General features: G+C 36.9%; 1 protein-coding gene across 1 annotated transcript in view; it reads right to left on the minus strand.

The window, feature by feature from the left end:
* The window catches only part of LOC150102136 (5'-3' exonuclease PLD3-like), a 181,081-nt gene that overhangs the window by 49,541 nt on the left and 108,374 nt on the right, over window positions 1-23,166 (minus strand). Inside the window, exons 4-6 of the mRNA XM_090399515.1 lie at window positions 22,914-23,037; window positions 14,951-15,084; window positions 2,174-2,374 (exon numbers count right to left, since the gene is read on the minus strand). Coding sequence (XP_090255641.1) covers window positions 2,174-2,374; window positions 14,951-15,084; window positions 22,914-23,037 — 459 coding nt within the window. The remainder of the gene's footprint in view (window positions 1-2,173; window positions 2,375-14,950; window positions 15,085-22,913; window positions 23,038-23,166) is intronic.

The following is a 23,166-nucleotide window of genomic DNA, read 5'->3' on the forward strand; positions in this document are numbered from 1 at the left end:
CACACAATTCTGCTCCTCTGAAGAATCTCTAAACCAAGAACTAGAAATAATCAAAAATACAGCCATACTAAATGGATATAATTTTAAAACAACTCAAAAAATCATCAGTCACTTCCCCACACATCAACCTAGACAAGAAGAAGCCCATAGAATTCCCATATCCGAACATCTCAAAAATAATGAAGAAATACAATTTTGCCACTACTTACAAACCCATCAACCAGATCTATAACTTTTCCTAAGGACAAACTCTCATGTTACCTCTGATGTTACCTGGCATTTATGAGATCCCGTGCTCCTGCAATTTGTCTTACTTTGGACAGACAGGTAGATCTGTTCAGAAACGCATCTCGGAACAAAACGACCACATTCGTCTTTTCAAACCGCAGAAATCTGGTCTCTCTCAACACGGAGTTGAAAACCCAAATCATAGGATCCATTGGGAAAAGTCGAAACTTTTACATAGATCTTTATTTAAATATGAACGTCTGTATAATGAAGCCCTACTACACAGACCAAATTTAAATCACAACGACATTGTTACTATTCCTAAAGTATGGGAAATTGTCATGCAAAATTGTGTAAAACAGTCTCTTTATATATGTTATTTTTATTTTTATTTTTTCAGTTATATTTTAACTTATTTCTATAACACGTTACTGCACACATATTGAGATTCCATTGTAATCATGCGCCCTAACTGTATGTTATTCCTAGTATTGCTTGAATTACTGTACTGAGGATGTCCCAAGATACTTGGGATGAAATATTTACATATTAAAAACTAATCACTGTGGTTATACGTGTGTTTTTAGTGATAAAAAGTACATTGACATGTAGGGATAAGGAGGTGGTGGTGTTTCTATATAAGGCATTGATCAGATATGGAGGAGTGTACTCAGATTTGGTCACCTAGTTTTCATTGTGATGTGAAAACGTTATAGTGGGTCCAAAGATGAATGACCAAAGTGAAATTAGGACTCTGGAGTGTTAGTTATTAAGAGTGTTTGAGGGAATGGGAATTGCAGAGGTTAGAGGATAGGAAGAAAAGAGGATATACAATAGAGACCTTTAAGTTAGTTCAGGTCCAGTTATGAGATCAATACAGAAGAAATTACAAAAAGAGTGATGTTACAATGGGAGGAACAAGTGGCTATCCATAGAAGCTGTATAAAAATGTGGTGAAGGAGATGTCAGGAGAAGATTTTTTTAATGGAGAGTTATTAGTGTGTGGAATGCAGGTAGTGTAAATAACTTCAAAGCTCATTATGACAGACATGTTGCTGCTGAATGGGCTTCCCATGATGAGTCTGTTGACTCCAAGGAGATTACCGAAATAATAATAATAATAATCAGCTGCTCCCCACCACCACCACCACCACCAAACAGGAGTTACAGAAGAAAGTGGCAAGAAGAGAGAGGGAAGCACCTCTCCAGTTCACATTCCCTCAGTCTGTCTTCATAACTGCATTGTACAGTACTGATCTGCCTCTGCATCTTTTCCATAGTTAATTTATCCCCCTTCAAATCCTGCAGAGACCAAATTTGAGAACAATAGTCCAAGTGTGGTCTGATCAGGACTTTATACAATGGAATGACAACTCTTTTATCTCTGCAGGTCAGCATCCCAAATACACTGATATGGAAAATTTTAGCTAATTTTCCAAATGAACTTTCTAAAAAAACTTTACTATAGTAGACACACTATAAAGGGAATACAAGAAGATTGGGTGAATTGATAAATAAATTGAAAGAAAACTGATCACAAGGGAATGTTATTTACTTGTTCAAATTTCTGTAGCCATTTCTATGATTCATGTAGAAGTTTTGGAACAGAAAACTACACAGACACTGGAATGCAAATAAATAATTTATCAATTAAAATAAATTATTTACAAGCTGATATTTCACTGGCTCAAGCTAGCATTATTAGAGACACTTTAACAATATACACTCAGTAAAGACACAAAACGAATGTCGAATGAACACTTGGCATAACTTTAGAATCAGATCTCAAAGAACTGCATATGACTACAGATGAAATGAAGGAAGCAGGAAAAAGAAGGAGGGAAATATAAGTTAAAATAATAACTTATAATAAAAATAATAATTAACAGGTAAATTATTGATAATTATAAATAATCATAAATTTCATAGTGAAAGAGTAACTTACTGAGAGATAAGTATAGCCAAGCGAACCATTAAATTCAACAGCAACTGGGTTGTCTTTATTAATTGTAGTGTGAATATAAGAAGGCCAGTCAGCAGGAACATGAGCATCTGGTAGTCCCATCATCCAGTACACATCAAAAATTTTAGATAGATCATGAGCAACACAAGTACAATTATACACCACTACTCCAAGTTCCTTTGCCTGATTAAGTAAATAAATATAAAAAAATATATTATACATATTTCACTATTATGGGATACTGTTCATGGAGATAATCAATAACTGACTAGCAACATGTTCAATTTTTTTTTTTTTCTTTGTTTTTGTCAACTTATAAAGGTTAAGAATTTGTAGTATTATGGGTAGGTAACGATCACGAGAACGTCCTAAAAGAAGGTGGAGTGATGAACTGTCAGAGTTTATTGGGAAAGTTGGTCAACCATTGCCAAGAACAGAGAAAGGTGGAAAGAACTGGAGGAGGCCTTCATCTAGCAGTGGACAGAAAATGGCTGAAAAGAAGAAGGATCATATATTGTGGAGTACTGGTACAGAGAAGAAAACAAAACATATCTTCATGTGGGCCAGAGAAGTACTGCTATAGAGAAGAAAGGCAAACATGGTTTTCTACTTCAGTCCTCAGATAAGCAAGATGATGAAAGCAATCTACCATCTAAAGTGATTTAAATGGTAACAACTGGTGCTTTAAATCATAATTTCCTAAACCACTAATTATTATTATTATTATTATTATTAAACAAGACCTCATGGAGTCAAAGACTCATCTAGGAGGTCCTTTTATCCTACACACTTCTCATCATACCGGGTCTTAAACACATTCAAACTCCTTGCAGACACCACACTCTCAGGCAAGGCATTCCAATCATTCACAACTCTGCACGAAAAAAACCTGCCTCTCACTCCCCTACTCACACCCTCTTTATACAGTTTCCAGGGATGACCTCTGGTTCTCCCCTGATCTCCCACTATTCTCTGTAGAACTTCTCCACCATTGATCCTATAACAACCCCTTACCAACTTGTAGGTCTCTATCATATCTCCCCTCTTCCTTCTCTCCACTAGACTCTGCAAATTACATCTTTTCAATCTTTCCTCATACTCGACATTCCAAAGGTCAGAAACTACCTTAGTCAGTCGCCTTTGGACCCTTTCCAACATCTCTTCATCCTTCTGAAAAAGAGGTGACCAAATCTGGGCACAATATTCCATGTGTGGCCTAATCAAAGCCTTATACAATGGAACAAGAATCTCCCTACTTCTACACGTCAGTGTCCTCCTCATCATTCCCAGAAGTCTTTGTGTTGTCTTCACAATTTTGGCGATGTGTCCCCTAAATTTTAGATCCTTATCCACTATCACTCCCAGATCTCTTATTTCCTCTACTTCCAACAATATATTCTCACCAAGCATAAATTCTGCATCCCATCTTTGTTTTCCAAATTTTAAAACCTTACATTTTGCAACATTGAACTCACATCCCCATTTGCTTGCCCAATCACTCAATTTATTCAAGTCTTCTTGCAAGGCCACAACATCTTCACTACTCTTTATGGTTCGTCCCAACTTTGCATCATCTGCAAACAACTGAATATCTCCATCCAAATCTTCTCCAATATCATTAATATACAAGTTAAATAGTAATGGCCCTAAAACAGATCCCTGAGGCACTCCACTAGTGACTTTCCTTTTCCTGGATATTGCACCCCCATACACAACTTGTTGATACCTATCAGATAGCCAGTCTCCAATCCAATGCACTAATCTAATATCCAACCCCATCTGCTCTAGTTTGACTGTCAACTTATCATGAGGTACTCTATCAAAAGCTTTTGCAAAATCCAAGTATATTACTGTGTATCCTTCTCCTCTGTCCAAGGAAGCACTCACTTTATTGTAATAAGTAAGTAGATTACTAAAACACGACCTCCCTTTAGCAAATCCATGCTGTCCATCAAAGATTATACCATTGTTGTCAACCCAACTCTGGATCCTAGTTCTCACAAGCTTCTCCAACAACTTAACCACAACACCTGACACACAGATAGGCCTATAGTTTGATACTTGAGTTCGATCACCTCCTTTATGAAGTGGCACAATCTTGCCCTCCTTCCACTCTTTAGGGACTTGACCAAGTGCAAGACTCGTATTAAAAAAATATGTCAAGGCAGGTGTCAACTCTCTGACACATTCCTTCAGAATACGCGGTGATATATTATCAAGTCCCACAGCCTTATTTACATCTAGTTTACTCAACTCCCCAAACACCTCTTGCTCACTTACAGTCAGTCTCTCCTCCCCATCATCAACTGCTCTTAATCTCTCCATGAAGTCACATTCACAAGATTGAAAGATCTTTATGAACTGCTCATTAAGTATCTCCACCACACATTCTGCAACAGCTGTCTTTATACCATTTCCTCCAATCAATGTCATCCTTCCATAATCATTCTTTCTTTTGCTGGCTACATATCGAAAGAACTCCCTAGGATTCTTTTTAGCTTCATTAGCTAACTGCTGTTCATACCTCTCTTTAGCTACTCTCACCAACCAAGTCACTCTCCTTGCCTGGTCTTTGTAGAACTCATGAAATTGGTTACTTCCACTTCTCTTATGCTGCCTCCACAATGCCCTTTTTCTCTGTATTGCATGCTTAATCTCTTTATTCATCCATCTCACACCTAACTTATTTAACCTTCTCACCCGTGGTATACATTTAGACATTGCATCCACTAAATATTTTTTGAAAATCCCCCAAGCTGCATCGATCTCTTTTCCAGCTAACTCCTCATTCCATGATACACCTGCAAGCTGTCTCCTGAGCTCTTCATAATCACCCCCCCCCCTTGTAGTTCCACATATACCCTTTTTTCACAGGGGTCCTTGCACTGCTGGCAACCACCCAAGTAATCACCTCATGGTCACTTTCACCAATTGGTGGATGATTTGATACCTCATTGATAATTACATCCTCCGATGAGATGACCAAATCCAAGACCCTTAGTCCTCTTGTGCCCTCTGTTACATACTGTCTGAGGTAGTTATCCCTCAAAAACTCAAGAAACTCATTTTCTTTACTTCCAGTTGCTATCTCTTCATTCCAGTCTATATTGCCATAATTAAAATCACCCATAATGATCACCCTTTTCTTATTTGCTTGGCTTATTTGACTATACATTTCACTATCACCACCATCCATATTACCAGGTCTATAACAACATCCCACCAAGTATTTGATTCTATTCACCTCTATCTCACACCATATTGCCTCAAAACCACTGGCCCCATTTCCCTCTTGCATCTCTACCTTGTATGGACATAACTCTTTCTCTATCATCAATAGCACTCCCCCTCTCTTTTTACCCCTTCTATCCTCACGAAACACATCATACCTTTCCATCTCTATTCCTGTCAGGATGTCATCCTCATCTAACCATGTCTCACTTATTCCGACAATCTCTGGGTGCACAGATGCAATTAGTGCAACCATTTCATCCGCCTTGTTTCTTATACTTCTAGCATTGGTATACAAACACAACAACTCATTTCTGGATCTACAGCTAGTTCCACTGATACCACTCACTCGATGTGATCTCTCCATGCTGGACTGGGGCCATTTCCCTTTCTGCTTCTTCATTTTAGAACCCTTTGCAATTCCATCTGTTTCCTTTTGATCACTGATCATCCCATTACTTTCCTGGCTACACATTCTCTCACCTCCTCTTGGAGCATCCACCTTTCTCACGCTGTGTAATTTCTGTTTAGAAAAATTTTGGAAAGATTCCACAGGGGGTGGTTCTGGGACAGAAGTGCCAAATTACAGCCCAATTTATATCTCAGGGATAGTTAAAGCATTGGAAAAGTTGGTTGAAGGTGAAATTCAACAGTGAGTGCATGGGAGTGCAATACTCTATGGTGAGAGACATGGCTTTGTGAAAGGTGGACCTTGCTTTAGTAATTTACTAATGTTTAATAATTGAGTGACAGCAGAATTACATAATGTTAATGGCTACATCATGATGGTGCTGGACATTACAAAGGCATTTAACAGAATACAACATGGAAAACTATTACAAAAGTTTGAGCAAATGGGAATATGAATCAGCAACCCCGCTATCCATGTTGGTAGCATGGATATTAGGGTGGCTGATAGACATACACCAGAGAGTAGTATATGATGGAGTGGAATCTAAGAGAATGAGGGATAGTAGTTGCATACCTCAGGATTCTGTACTAGGGCCACTGCTCTTTAATTTGTATATCAATGGTACAGGGAAAGATTTAAATGGTCCATTCTTTTTTTTTTTATTTTCACTAGAGATCATGCCAGTGACTAGCATGTGATCAAATAATTGTTTCTCTAGCTTTCAGTTTGAAATGTAATGCAGCTTGTCTTATTTATGTATGCTCCAGATGATGATCTTGATATAAAGATCGAAATGTCGAGATAATAAAAAGAGTTATTTTAACACGGTTGTAGAATCCATAATTTCAAAAATGAATGCTGATCACCATGTAACACTAAAAGAAAGGATTATGATAATTCATGGAGATTCAACCTACAAGCGATGCAATCAATACGGTAAGCTTAAGAATCCGTTTTCTAATTTGATCAATCAACTGGCTTTTTTAAAACGATATAGGGACATGAATATCATTCCGAATTGCATCAGGCTAAAAAGAAAATTCACTTCTGCAAAAGCGCAACAAATATACTTCCACATGGAGAAAGCACTTCTCAGAGAACAAATCCAAGCTTCCAGAAAGAACTTAGCAGCTACACAAAACCAGCTACAAAAAGAAAAAAACGAAACTTTCAAGCTACATAAACGCAGATATCTGGATGATCCTGGAAAAGAGATTACTGACAACACGGTGCTCCAAACGAAGAAAGAAAACCTAATTTCCAAATTCCAAAGACTAAAAGATCGAAAGAACCAGCTGCCATATTCAAATTTCTCCACAGTGAACAATAACAACCAACCAGAAGCAAGAAACAACAGGAGACATCAATCACCTACAATTAACAGTAACATAATTAACCTATCCAACCACACTTTAAACAAAGATGAAATCTCGATACTTAACAAAGGTTTAAATTATGACATAGCACCCAAATCGATAAACAAACTTGAATTTATTTGTAATATTGAAAGAGACCTAAAATTCATCCCAAATAACATAGCAGAAAAAATACGTTTAGAAACTGCCAACGTTTTAAATCATAACAAAACAATAACAAGCAACCTAACTAAACACGAATTAACAGCGATAAAATCACTAAAGTCAAATCCAAACATTGTAATAACCAGAGCAGATAAAGAAAGTGCCACCGTTATCTTAAACCGAACCACTTATGTGGATAAAATAAATCTGCTGGTCTTGGACAATAACACATAACAATTAGTTAACTATAACCCAACTAATAGAATAAAAAAGAAAACAGAGAATCTACTTAAGTCAATTACCATATGGCCTGAAGATAGGTAAAAAAACTATTTCCACACTAAGCTCATCCCCGAGAATTTATGCGCTACCTAAAATTCACAAAGAAAACACACCGCTAAGGCCTATAGTCGAAGGGATGGATAGCCCGACTTATCACTTAGCCAAAAAATTAGCGGTAACACTCAAGGAGTTGGTAGGTCATTCCCCCCTCCTATATCAAAAATACACAACACTTCATAAACATCATCAAAGACATTACATTAGAAAAAGATGATCTATTAGTCAGTTTTGAGGTCTCTGCCCTCTTTGCAAATATCCCAATCAATGACACAATCCTTCTTTTACAGAACAAATTTCTTCCTGATATCACAGTGCTCTTTGCGCATGTATTATGTTCTGGTTATTTTGTATGGCAAAACGCTTTCTACTTACAAAAAAAGGCACAGCCATGGGCTTGCCATTATTCCCCCCCCCCATTGCTAACTTTTATATCGAACATTTTGAACAACTTGCTTTAGGTTCCTCCCCTTTAAAACCCAAAATCTGTCTTAGATACGTTGATGATGTTTTCGCAATCTGGTCTCATGGCCGCCAGACACTAGGCACATTCCCTAGCCACCTAAACAAGCAACACAAACATATACAGTTCACAATTAAGATTGAAAAACACAACATACTTCCGTTTCTGGATACACTTGTCACACGTCTCCCCTTGGGAAAACTTTCCTTCACTGTTTACTGGAAACCGACGCACACTGGCCAATATATACACATAAACTCCTACCACCACCCAACACAAAAACTAGGTGTCATCAATACCCTAAAAAACAGGGCTCTGAAGATCTGCTCCAGTGAACAAGCACTGAAAGACGAAGTTAAAGTGATCAGCAATACTTTTCAAAAAAATGGGTACAGCCAAAACACTTGAAAGTTTATTTTTCACTTGGTTAGACTATAATAAATTTGGTTTAATCCTTTATCCAAGTGTGAGCCCTTCCCTTAATGCATAACATTATACATATCCACAAGGAGATATGTCTTGCATTATGGGAGATACTAGGATAGGAGTGATGTTAGCTTGCTTCACCTTTGCTACGAGTTGCCCGGTGTTGTACTACCTTACCCCAGTCCTCAGGATATTTTCAGGCTCAAACTTTGTTTGCTCACACTTGGATAAAGGATTAAACTAAATTTATTATAGTCTAACCAAGTGAAAAATAAACTTTCAACATCTTTCTCTAAATCCAGAGTAATTTAATAAAAAGGTGGCACACCTTTTGGCAACTCCTATAGGTAAAAATGACCCTCGCTATTGCTTCTGCCTGGTATCTGCACCTCTGGGCCTGGCACCCACTGAAGAGACAGCAATAAAGGTTGAAACTAGTCTGAGTAGTGGTCCTTCCCTTAATGCATAACATACATATCCGCAAGGAGATGTGTCTTGCATTATGGGAGATACTGGGATAGGAGTGATGTTAGCTTGGTCCACCTTTGCTAAGAGTTTCCCGGTGTTGTACTACCTTACCCCAGTCCTGAAGATATTTTCAGACGCAAACTTTGTTTGCTCACACTTGGATAAAGGATTAAACTAAATTTAATTTAGCCAAAATACTATTAACAAAATTCTCCACAAGACCTCAATAAAAAACAAAGACAAACCAGACTACAGTAAAACTATAACCATTCCCTACATTAAAGAGACATCAGATAAAATAAACAGAGTACTACAAAAATACAACTTCAAAGCCACCTTTAAACCTCCTGCAAAATTAAAAAGCTTAGTCACCTCATCCAAAGACCCACTCCCTCTGCTGGCCCACCTTGGAGTATACCGTATTTACTGCACCTGCAACATATCATACATATGAGAAACAGGAAGCACAATTCCGATCAGACAAAAAGAACATAAACGACACATCGAATATAATAATTATGGTGAAGCTGGCCTTTCTGATCATGCCTTGAACACCTTACATAGAATTGACTGGAAAAGCACTAGTTGTCTACATCACACCAAAACATGGTATGAACGCAAATTTAAGGAAGCCTATGAGCTCATTATCAACCACACCAAATCTAAACAATAATGATGATCTAAAAATCTCATACATATGGAAGACATATATTCGTCCCACGAATCCTTCCTCTCTAAGAACAACTATAAATAGGACTGTAGAAAATCCAAGATCCTAAATCTAAAATAACAACTTTAATCCTAAAAAATAGGACATCACTGTTAAAGAAAAAATCTATAAGAAGGAATGTTTATTCATGTTGTAATTTATAAATAATTTTTTAAATCAGAAATAACAATTGTAATCATTGAAATAGGACATAACTGTTACTGGAAGGAAAACTATTTGTAAGTAAGAATGTTTATTCATGTAATCATAAATTAAATCTAGCTTGATGTAATTTTTTTTTTTTTCACTAGAGGTCATGCCAGTGACTAGCATGTGATCAAATCATTGTTTCTCTAGCTTTCAGTATGAAATGTAACGCAGCTTGTCTTGTATATTTATGTATGATTCGGATGATGACTGTGATATGAAGATCGAAACGTCTGGATAATAAAAAGAGTTATTTTAACACAGTTGTAGAATCCATAATTTCAAAAATGAATGATTTAAATGGTGAATCAAAAATCCCTAGTTCCTCCTTATCGTTGATGATGAGGAACTAGGGAGGGCATGTAGATATCCTGCAGGACGATTTAAATAAATTACCAATGTTGGTCAAGGATAATGATTGTCATTTTAGTGTTGCAAAATGTAAGGTTATGCACTTTGGGTTGAAAAGGTTACATACTCTATATCATACTGATGGTACTGGACTGCATGATATTACTAAGGAAAGACTCGCCCTTCACAAAACCATGCAACCCTTCTATAACATGCATTCCTATAATGTCCACCCAGCTCTGAATTCCATCTTTTATAAACTTTTTCGATACCTTAACCACCACTCCTGAGATACTGAGTGACTTATAATTTGCCACCCCGTTGGGAGCCTCCTTTATGTAGCTGAACTATTTTGCTCTCTTTTCACTCCCATGGCTCCTTCCCAGAGTTAAGACTTAAATATTAATTTTTATGTCTATTTTGTCTATTTTTGTTTAGGAGTACCTCTTAAACAAAAATAAGCAAAATAGCCATAAAAATGAATATTTATTTAGAGGAGTAACATGGAAAAATTTCCAGAAATAATACCTTAAATTAAATAGCCTCATCAGAAGCACTGCCAATTCCTTGCATATTCTTGTGATACATGGGTTGATATCCCATCTTATCCCATGGGCATCAGTCAATGTCACATCTGGTACTGCAATATCTCAACCTGGATGGTATACTAAAATATTGAAAGTTTATAATAAATTTAGTTTAATCCTTTATCCAAGTATGAGCAAACAAAGTTTGCACCTGAAAGTATCTTCAGGACTGGGGTAAGGTGGTACAACCATTGCAAAATGATCAATCAGTAACTCAATTATTATGTCTGCCTCTGTTATCTTCTTACCACAAGCACTCATTAAAGTTATCCTTACACAGTTGTTCTTTCTTTTTACTCACCACATAGCAAAAATATTCTTTGGAATTTTCCTTTGCCCTCTTAGAGCTTCTTCTCATAATCTGTTTTTGCCTTCCTTAACATACTAGTCACCTTTCTTACCTCTGCTATGTATTGCTCACGAGCCTGCTGATCAGCTTTCTCTTTATATACTTTCTACAATGTTTTCTTTTTCTGCAACACTCACTCATCCATCTAACTTATACCTGATTTATCTTCCTGATTCTGAGTATACTGCCTGATACTGATTTTTTCAAACATGCCTTGACTATCTCCTATGCTCTATTAACATATTTTCCCTCCAGATTTTTTATGCCAAGGTAGTGGTGGTAAACAGGGACTTGAAGTTTAGTGGTCAAGTTGCTAATATTGTGAAGATATGAAAATGGATTATGGAAATAATGAAGAGGACTTTAACATCCTGAAGTCCTTATATAACATCCATTATATAAGGCCTTGATTAGACCACACATTGACTACTGAGAACAGACATGGTCAACTAGTTTTCTGAATGATGAGGATATCTTGAAAACTCCAGAGAAGATTAACTAGCACAGTGTCAGGTCTATGATATGTGTGATGCAAAAACAGATTGAGAAAATGCAGTTGTAGAGCCTTGTGAATACGAAGAGGAAGGGGAAGAAAAATACTATTGAGACTTGGTTAGTGGGCTGTTACCAGATTAATGTGCAGAAAATTTTTCATAGAATGTAAACAAGGGAAGAACAAGAAGCCATACTTGGAAGTTATATAAGGAAGGTGTGAGCAAGGAAGTAAGGAGTAGGCTCTTTACATGGAAAACAGTTGGTGCGTGAAATGCATTGCCTGTGAGTGTGGTAACAGTGAATGAGTTTAAGGCATTGTTCAATAATAATGTTTATGATATAGAAGAAGTTACATAAGAAGAAGAAATTATATTATTATTATTATGTGACACCTCCAGGGAGTCCAAAGACTCACAGAGGGAGGGCACCTACTCTACAACTCTCTGTCTCCACCACTTAATCCACCAACTACAACAAACTACAACTACACAAATGCCATCTATCACCCACCACCATTAGTATTTTCACAGACAATCACAAACATCCATGCCTATGGCTGGATTCAAACCCACAGGGTGGAGAGCAGATATGCTAACCAATTGCCAACCAGGCTGATCTTTCTTATATATTCTGATTGATGAGGATATTCTGAAAAAAGAATTCTGAAAGGTGAGTACATTCTTTACATGGTGAATAAAATAGTTGGTGAATGGAATGCATTGCCTGAGAGTGTGGTAACAGTGAATGAAGTTAAGTCATGGTGTGATAATCTTGTGTGCGACAGTGGAGACTTCCACTGATGAATCTTTTGATTCCAAGAAAGCCTGATGTTAAAAGCAATAATAATAATAATATTTTTTGATTTTCATACTTCCTTTATACAATATGAGCACACTGCAATTGTATACAAGATTAAACATGCAAAGAATTAAATAGGGTATCAAGTAACATTCTAATCTGACTATTGGAATTAGAATATAACATTTAAAGAACAATAAAATGAGATTTATAATTAATAGCTTTAATGGAACATGTGCACTAGACATGTTCAATAACTTTCACGGCTTACACATGTTTTTGAGTTTATTCAAAAACTCCAATATATTTCATCTAACGTTATATGGGCATCCCAGGGAAATATAATGTTAACTACATTCAAAAGAATGTAGGCCTGGAATTGCCAGTCTGGTTGGCCAAGTGGTTAGTGTACCTGCTCTCCAACCAACAGGCTACAGATTCGAATCCTGTCATGGGCATGGATGTTTCTGATTATTTTTAGGTGGAAGATAAATGTCATCGCCTGGTGTGAGACCACCACCCTGCTTATTGGAGGCCTGAAGTGGCTTGAAAAAGTATCATGTTTGGTCTCTTGAGCAGAGTTTCTAGACTATGTAAAAAATAAATGAAAAATACAAAAAAAAATTTAAAAATTGATAAAAATAGAAAACAAAATTCAAAATATCCCTTGATGAGTCTATGGACTTCCTGGAGGTGTCACATAATAATAATAATAATATATTTGTTCTGAGGTTCTTAAGGTAGAGCACTGAAATTCTTTTCACATCAGATTGTAGTCTGGTAGAAGGATGATAACTATCAATAATTTTCTGAATAGTAGTTTTGTTGTATCCATTATATATCAGATTGCTTTTAATTTTATTAGTTCATTTATCCATTTTTTGTGATTAATGATGGTGGGAGGATGAGTGAATGTATCTGATAATAAAGGTTGGTTTACAATAAACTGAAAATTCAACATGACCTGAGGGATTATGAATTATTACAGTATTTAAACAAGGGTAGTTGGTTATTGGATTTACATGATTTACATTCAAGTGAAGTTGATATTGGAGTATAAGGAGTTTATTTTCTCTAGGAACTGAAGTAATTTTGACTCTGTGTGAGACCAGACTGCAAATATTATCATTAACAAAATATAACCATATATGAGGCTGAGGAAATATATAATGTCAAAGAGTTATTTTTCTAGGTGCTCCATAAACTAATCAACTCAGGCTGGTAAAATAGGACTGTCCATTGCTGTTCCTTCTATTTGTCTGAACAACTTATTATGCCATGCAAAATAACCTATGTTGATGGTAAATTTAACCACGCTACCGGCTAGGACGTATATATACGTCCACATTTCCATGGATGCGAAGTGCATATTAAAATTGTAATACCATTGATATTACATTCAAATTTATGATCGATACGAAGCTTTTGAGGATGCATATTTGATCTTTAATGGCCGGTAAGGTGGTTAAACAGGACAGCTGGGAAATCAGATTGTAAAAAACTAAAGAGTCTCTTGTAGTGGTATGTAGATGAATAAGTAGACTACATCAAAAGAAACCACAATCTCATTATGAAGACAAATGTAGATATTTTATTTTCTCTTTGAAGTCAAGTCTGTTTTTGATATAAGAGTTGGTATGGCCAGTGAGATTCTAAAGACGATGAGAGAGAGAGAGAGATGTTTTGCAAGGTAATAAGTTGGAGAGCCAGTACAGTCCACTATTGGGTGTAGTGGATCCTTATGTAACTTCTCAATAGTAATGGAAGCCCTAGATTGTATATTGTCTAATAATTTATTTTGTTTATTTGACTTTTTGTTGGTTCCCATGCTGATAACACTGTAGGTTGATCTATCTCTTAATAAGATATTAATTTTATGATTATACACAGTGGAATTCTTGACAACAGTGGTATTACCTTTGTCAGTGTTCGTGATGATAATATTTGTGTTCTAGTGTAGGAATGGAAACCCAACTATGCCCAATAATGGATTGTATCGGCTCTCCAACTTATTATCTTTCAAAACATCTCTCTTTCTCTCTCTGTCAATCTCTCTTTCTCTCTCTGTCATCATCTTCAGAATCTCACTGGCCATACCAGCTCTTATATCAAAAACAGTCTTATCTTCAAAGAAAAAATAAAAGGTTTATATCTGTACCTTCCATTTTTACAATCTGATTTCCCAGAAGACACTGTCAATCTATTTAAATTTATCATCAATGCAGTCTATTTCATCACATGGCATAATAAGAATGTGTAATGTTGGATGAAATATATTGGAGTTTTTGAATAAATTCTATATAATTTTTGTTATGTGTGTAAGCTGTGAAAGTTATTTTAATAAAATGAGAGTTCTCTATTCATGTGGAAAAACTAAGTAAAAATATGGCAAAATATATATAACCTGTGTCAATGATCGCCAGTCCATGTTAGCACTACCAATATAGAAGTGTTTTCTGTCTACCAACCACATCTTAGTATGAAGAATTCCAGCACCTATTAGCTTGTCAAAATTAACACTTCTCACTGTAGCAGCTCCTACAGAGGAAGAAAAAATCCATTCAGGGAAATAATAATTTTCACTGACACATGATTACTATTATATAATTTAATGTACATTATTATCAGCTGTGTATCAACAAATTTCTTCTAAATTAATCTTTCACAATTCAAGTTTTCAGTATCATTTGATCTTAGATTTCTGTTAGTAAGGCACTATTAAGTGTGTGTGTGTGTATATGCGCGCCTCCGTAGCGCAATTGGAAGAACGACGGTACATTGCGCCCTTCGATTGGAATAGGCCTAAGTTCGATTCTCGTCGCGACGGGAGGAATCTTTATCTGGTCGATTTCAATCGATGGTGAGTTAGCCGATCTCATACGGAGGTAGCAGGGTTTTTTCTCCCGGAAACTCGGGTTTTTCATCCCGCATACATACAAATCGGCCCTTCAGAACACACGCAATTTATAGACAAAAATTACTTGTTGTGGTGGTGTTGGAGGTGGGCGGTAGATGGCGTTGATTCGTAGTAGAGGTAAGGTGTAGAGAGAGTTGAAGATGTCCTCCCGCGATGAGTCTTCGGACTCCTTGGAGGTATCAGGAATAATAATAATAATAATAATAATAATATATACAGGGTGGCCATAAATTAACTTTCCCCTCTTTGGAGGTATCTGTAGCTAAAACTAATACACGGAATGAGGGCATGGGGAGATGAATTCAGCAAAAAAAAAAGATTTAGTACCAAAAGTCACCGATAGGGGAAATTTTGGCACTGGCAGAGCCGAAAGCTGTCAAATATTTGCAGTAAACGCAGGTAAAAAGGATTATGCAAATTTTACTCTGCTTACGTGAGAGCAGCACCACCAATTCCACTTAAAAAGGGATTGGGAATGTTCAGGCAGTTATTTGAATGACCGACGAATTGTGCTCAATATGCATCCTACCTTGTCTCATCGTGCTTTACTTGTTAAGTTGTTTTACCTTAAACAATGCAATGCTGTAGCAGCCCTTCAGGAATTTAGAAGGCTTCATAATCTGCATACAGGTCCTATGTCAGCTGTAGCACTGAGAGGTATAATTAAGAAGTTTGAAAAAACTGGATCACTAGGAGTTAGAGCTGGCAGAGGATGGAAAGCAATGCAAGAAGAGACAGTAACAGACGTTGCTACTTCGGTGTTCAACGACACAGGGACCAGTACTGGTCCAAGCACTCGTGCCATAGCTCACCAACTTGATATGGCTTATGGTACAGTCTTGAAAATTTTACGGGAAAATTATTATTATTATTATTATTATTATTATTATTATCAAACAAGACCTCATGGAGTCAAAGATTCATCTAGGAGGTCCTTTTATCTCACACACATCTCTTCATACCGTGTCTTAAACACATTCAAACTCCTTGCAGACACCACACTCTAAGGCAAGGCATTCCAATCACTCAACACAGAAGTCTTTGTGTTGTCTTCACAATTTTGGCGATGTGTCCCCTAAATTTTAGATCCTTATCCACTATCACCCCCAGATCTCTTATTTCCTCTACTTCCAACAATACATTCTCACTAAGCATAAATTCTGCATCCCATCTTTGTTTTCCAAATTTTAAAACCTTACATTTTGCAACATTGAACTCACATCCCCATTTGCTTGCCCAATCACTCAATTTATTCGAGTCTTCTTGCAAGGCCACAGCATCTTCACTACTCTTTATGGTTCATCCCAACTTTGCATCATCTGCAAACAACTGAATATCTCCATCCAAATCTTTGCCAATATCATTAATATACAAGTTAAATAGTAATGGCCCTAAAACAGATCCCTGAGGCACTCCACTAGTGACTTTCCTTTTCCTGGATATTGCACCCCCATACACAACTTGTTGATACCTATCAGATAGCCAGTCTCCAATCCAATGCACTAATCTAATATCCAACCCCATCTGCTCTAGTTTGACTGTCAACTTATCATGAGGAACTCTATCAAAAGCTTTTGCGAAATCCAAGTATATTACTGTGTATCCTTCTCCTCTGTCCAAGGAAGCAGTCACTTTATTGTAATAAGTAAGTAGATTACTAAAACATGACCTCCCTTTAGCAAATCCATGCTGTCCATCAAAGATTATACCATTGTTGTCAACCCAACTCTGGATCCTAGTTCTCATAAGCTTCTCCAACAACTTAACCACAACACCTGACACACAGATAGGCCTATAGTTTGATGCTTGAGTTCGATCACTTCCTTTATGAAGTGGCACAATCTTGCCCTCCTTCCACTCTTTAGGGACTTGACCAAGTGCAAGACCCATATTAAAAAAAAATGTCAAGGCAGGTGTCAACTCTTTGCCACATTCCTTCAGAATACGCGGTGATATATTATCAAGTCCCACAGCCTTATTTACATCTAGTTTTCTCAACTCCCCAAACACCTCTTGCTCACTTACAGTCAGTCTCTCCTCCCCATCATCAACTGCTCTTAATCTCTCCATGAAGTCACATTCACAAGATTGAAAGATCTTTATGAACTGCTCATTAAGTATCTCCACCACACATTCTGCAACAGCTGTCTTTACACCATTTCCTCCAATCAATGTCATCCTTCCATAATCATTCTTTCTTTTGCTGGCTACATATCGAAAGAACTCCCTAGGATTCCTTTTGGCTTCATTAGCTAACTGCTGTTCATACCTCTCTTTAGCTACTCTCACCAACCTTTCATGAGGTCTACAAAGACCTTGCCTGGTCTTTGTAGACCTCATGAAATTGGTTACTTCCACTTCTCTTATGCTGCCTCCACAGTGCCCTTTTTGATGCAAAACTAGATGATGCAATAGTCGATAAAGGTGAAGCAGATATCTTATAGTATGATTTAAATAAATTGACAGTGTGGGCAAAAGACAATGGTTATCAATTCAATGTTGTAAAGTGTAAGCCACTTCAGGATGAAAAGATGATTACATACTTCGTATCATATCGATGGTACTAGTTTACAGGAAATTGATGATGGAAATGGGAGTGATGGTAGATTTGAAATTCAGAGGACATACTGGAAGAGTTGGCAAAATAGCTCAGAGAATTACTTGGATGCTGAAGAACACATTGACAAGTAAAAATAGGGAAGTTATCATTCCTCTTTATAAGGCTATGATTCACCCACACGTTGGCTGCTGTGCACAGATTTGGGCCCCTTCATTTCTTGGGAATTGGTGGTGGAGAGGATTCAGAGATAAGTGACCAAGCTGGTGACAAGTCTGTTACCAATCCCTTGAGGGTGTGTGGATTGCATCATTTAGCTAACAGGCAGAGGAGAGGAGATATGACAGAAACTTGATATGATAAGTTACTAAAGAGATTCCATAAGATTGACACAAAACATTTTTTTTTCAATTCATGGGGAGTAGGGAGAAAACAAGGGATCACACTTGGACATTGTCTAAGAATGTGGTTAGTAAGGGTGTGCGGACTAGGTTCTTTACTTGGAAAGTGATGAATGAGTAGAATGGATTGCCAGAGGTGGTTGTGAGCACTCCAACAGTGAATAGGTTTAAGGAGCATGATATGATAGGTATTGTGTTAATGGATAGAGTGAGTCTCCTGTTATGAGTCTTTTGACTCCATGGAGTACCCATATAAATAATAATAATAAATATATTGAATTTTTTCATATAAATACAAACAAATATTTTAAAAAAAAGGAGAAAATTTGTATTGACAATAAAATGTCATGCATATGACATTATGCTCTGAGTGACAGCCACCACGTAGTATCCAGCAGTACCCCACTACTCACCCTTAAAAACTAATTCAAGATATGAAAGTGGAGTTGGAAATGAGGCAAGAGATTAAATGTATGAAGAATGAACTGAGGAGAATTACGGATTGGCATGGGAATGTGAAGAAGAATAGGATGAAAGATTTGAAAGAAATATCGAATGATTTGAGAGTGACCATGTATGGAGATTCAATGAAAAGGTGCACAAGGTCTCTTTTCTGGGAGGTAAAATGAACAGAGTAGTTGAAACATTGGATAAGAGGAGTATGTGAGCAAAAGACTTGGTAGTGGTAGTTGGCAAGAATGATTTGATTGGTAACAAGAAGAATGTAAAGAGGGATATATGAAGCTGTTAAGGAGAGTGAAAGATAACAGTATGGTAGGTAAGGTACTCAATATGTTGCCCAGTATGATAATGATGATGAGTTGAGAAGGCGAGTGAAGAGAGTGAAGATTATGAATGGTATGCTAGCAGAGCTGCATGAGGAGAAAGGGTTCATTTCGTGAATGTGTGGAATGAATTTGAGGGAAACATAGAGCTGTATAAAAGAGATGCATTACATGTGAATGAATTTGGTGTGAGTCACTTGGTAGAAACTGTTGCTACAAGAGAAAATGACTGAAGTGAATATAAGACCTGAGGAAGCAAGATGTGTTATGGAAGAGCAGGAAAGTAAGGTAGGCAAGTTTATGAATAGAGAGGTGAGTGGCATGAGTGAAGAGAATAAGAGAGAAGGAATGCAGAACAGACAGGGAAACAGGAAAGGTAAGGGTGGACAGGGTGACACTGTGTGAAAAGTGTAAGTAATGGTTTCAGAAGTAGATGTGTGAGTGAACAAGAAACGATTAAGACAGTCAAGGATGTGGGGGGCGACATTAAGTCTGGAGGAGGGGGTTAATATCAATGATAATAAACAGGGAAGAGTATAGAGGAATCATGTCCAAGAAGTGGGGTTAGTGGGACTTGATATAGAAACAGAAATGAGCTAGTGTGTATGTTTACAAATGCTAGAAGTATTCAAAAAAGGGGAATGAAATTGTAGCATTGATAGAGTTCGTTTGCCCAAAAAGTGTTAGTATAAGTGACATATGATTGAACGAAGATGACATTCTAACAGGGAGAGAGAGAGAGAGAGAGATGTAGACTTTCATAAAGACAAAGCAAAAAGGGAGGAGTGTTATTGATGATGGCAGAGGAATTGTGCCCATCTAAGTTGGAGATGCAAGGAGCAAATACTGACAGTAGTTTTTATTATTATTATTATTATTCAGGCCTCCATGCAGTCAAAAGACTCATCGTGGGTGTGAAGTGGAGGCAGATGGGATGAAATGTTTAGTAGGGTGTTGCTATAGACCTGGTAATGTGGATGCCAGCGAGAAGGAAATGTTTAGACAAATTGGTCTGGCTAATAAGAAAAGGGTGATCATTATCGGTGATTTCAATTACTGTATATAGACTGGAATGAAGAGAAGGCATCAGGATTCAAAGAAAATGAATTTCTTGATTTTTTAAGGGATAACTACCTTAAGCAGTACATAAGCAGAGGGCCTTGTACTTGATTATCTCATCAGAAGATATTGTTGTAAATGAAGTGCCACATCTTTCTCCAGTTGGTGAAAATGACCATGAAGTGATCACTTGGGTGGTGGCTAGCCATATCAGTACTTTTGCAAGAAAGAGTTATATGTGGAAATATAAAGCAGGTGATTATGGAAAACTTAGGAAGCAGCTTGCAGCAATGTCATGGAATGAGGAATTGCATGGGAAGGAAATCGATGCTGCTTGGTCTCTAATCAGGAATTATTTGGCAGAGGCAATAACTGAGTGTATTCCAAAGGTCAGAAGATTAAATAACGTAGAAGTAAAATGGATGACTGAAGAGGTGAAGCATGTAATCTGGAAGAAAATGGCATTGTGGAGGAACACAAGATCAGTTACATGAAGAGCACAGAGAGAAAGTAAGGAAAGTGACTCAATTATTAAGGGTAGCAAAAGTGCAGTATGAGCAGCAGTTAGCAAATGATGCTAAAGGCGACTGCCTAGAGAGTTTTTCAATATGTGGAAGAAAGAATGATTATCGGAAGATAATCCTCTAATCAGTGATAATGGAAGAATGATAAACACTGAGGAAAATATAGTAGAAGTGTTTAATGAGCCATTAAAGTATTCCATTCTTGTGATTGTAACATAATGCAGAACTTGAGAGCAGTGGGAGTGAGCAGGAGGTATATGAGGAATTGAGTAAACTTGATGCCACAAGGCCATGGGACTTGTTGATATAAAGTTAAAATAACTTTACTGTTAAAAATAACTTTAATGTACATTTTTCACATAAGTCTTAGATTAGCCCAGATCTCAAAGAAATGGAAAGATGGCAAAATTGTTCTGCTTCATCAAGGAGGTGATAAGACTTCAAATTATAGGCAATCTGCTTGTCAAGAGTTGTGGTCAAGGTATTGGAGAAGCTAATGAGGACAATGATTCAGAACTTGGTGATCTAAAGAAAGATCATGTTTTAGATAAACAGCCATATACAGTAGTATAGTTGGATTTTGCAAAGACTTTTGATAGATTACCATATGACAAACTAGTAGTTATTCCCCAACTTTGCATCATCTGCAAACAACTGTTTGCAGATGATGCAAAGTTGGGGAAAGTTATGAGAAGTAGAACAGATATTGTAGTAGCTTTGCAAGATAGATAGACCGTTTGAATGGGCAAGTGTGTGGAGATATCAGTTTAATGTTGCAAAGTTAAGATTTTAAAATTAAGAGATATTTTGGAGGAGGTGGAGGAGATGAAGAATTTGTGGGTTGTGGTGGATCTCTACCCACAACAACCTTCTAATTTCTTGAACGTTTTGTTAAAATTATGAGGATGACAGTGGATTATGGGAATGATGCAGAGAACATTGATGTGCAGAAGTAAGGATGTTTTGATTCTATTGTAACTTTGATCAGGCTGCATGTGGATTACTGTTCACAGATTTGGTAAAGAGGTTTTCAAAAGGATAATAAGAAAATAAATGTTGGAGAGGGTCCAGAGATGATTGACTAAGTTGGTTTTGGTCTCTGGAATGTGGAATATGAGGACAGATTGAAAGAATGCAAATTACAGAGAGTAGTGGATAGAAGGAAGAGGGGAGACATGATCGAGATATATAAGCTAGTAAGGGGATAATTACCAGATTAGCATGAATGAGATTTTTCATAGAATATCTGGAGATAGGGAAGAGGGGGTGATGAATGAGAAACCATCCCTGAAAGCTGTGTAAGGTGGGTGTGAGCAATGAAGTGTGAGAATTTTTTGCATGCAGAGTGGTGGGCGATTGGAATGCATTGCCTGAGAGTGTGGTGGGTACAGGGACAGTGAATGCATTTAAGTCAAGGTATGATGAGCTGTGCATGTGAGAGTGGGATCTCCCATGATGAGTCTCTTGACTCCATGGAGGTCTGTTGATAATAATAATAATAATAATACTATAAGTTGGTGAGGGGTCATTACCAGATTAATGTGGAGAAGATATTTCATACAGTAGAGGGAGACAAGAGTAGAGCCAGAAGCCATCCATGGAAGCTGTTTAAGGAGAGTGTGAGCAGGGGAATGAGAAGCAAGTTCTTTGCATGGAGAGTGATTGGTGAGTGGAATGCATTACCTAAGTATTAGTATTAATAATAATAATAATATAGCAATAATCCATAGGAGGCCATGATCTAGCCTCTTATGGATTATTATGTACAGATTTGGTCCCCTAGGTTTGATAGTGATGAGGATATATATTGGAAAGAGTTTAAAGAAAACTGATTAAGGTTAATAACTAGTCTCTGGGATATGAAGACAGATTGAGGGAATCCAGGAATCTAGGCCACTGCTGGTATATTTGTTGTCCAAAATCTGGAGATTTTTAGCCATTATTTTTGCTTAAATTTGACTGTCTTATGAAAAATCCTTTAAGCCATTTTACTTACGTTTACAATATACCCTCTGAACTTTAAATGATTTTAAACTACTTTCAAATATATTAACTAAATTTTTATATGATAACTAGCACAAACAAAATTTTTAATGTTCTCAAAACTGAGTGATAACATCTTACCTCTTTTCTCTAGTTCTTCTGTATCATAATTAGATTGATTTTCTGGTGTTTGGTTTTGTGCTATTCTAATCTTGATATTCCTTTTTGTTCCTGCTTGAAGAATTTCTTGAAATATTTTTTCACCCTGTGTCAAAATTAAGTCATACCATTTCTTAAATATTCAGAATATTAAGCAATGATTAAAATTTTATGACATCACTGAAGACAGATATAAAACATTTACCCAACAGATAAAAAAAAGTTTAAATATGTG

This window comes from Typopeltis vanoorti, chromosome 10 (genome assembly GCF_054136105.1).
Source record: "Typopeltis vanoorti isolate ZY-2024b chromosome 10, IOZ_Tvanoo_1.0, whole genome shotgun sequence".
In the NCBI taxonomy this organism is placed as follows: Eukaryota; Metazoa; Arthropoda; class Arachnida; order Uropygi; family Thelyphonidae; genus Typopeltis; species Typopeltis vanoorti.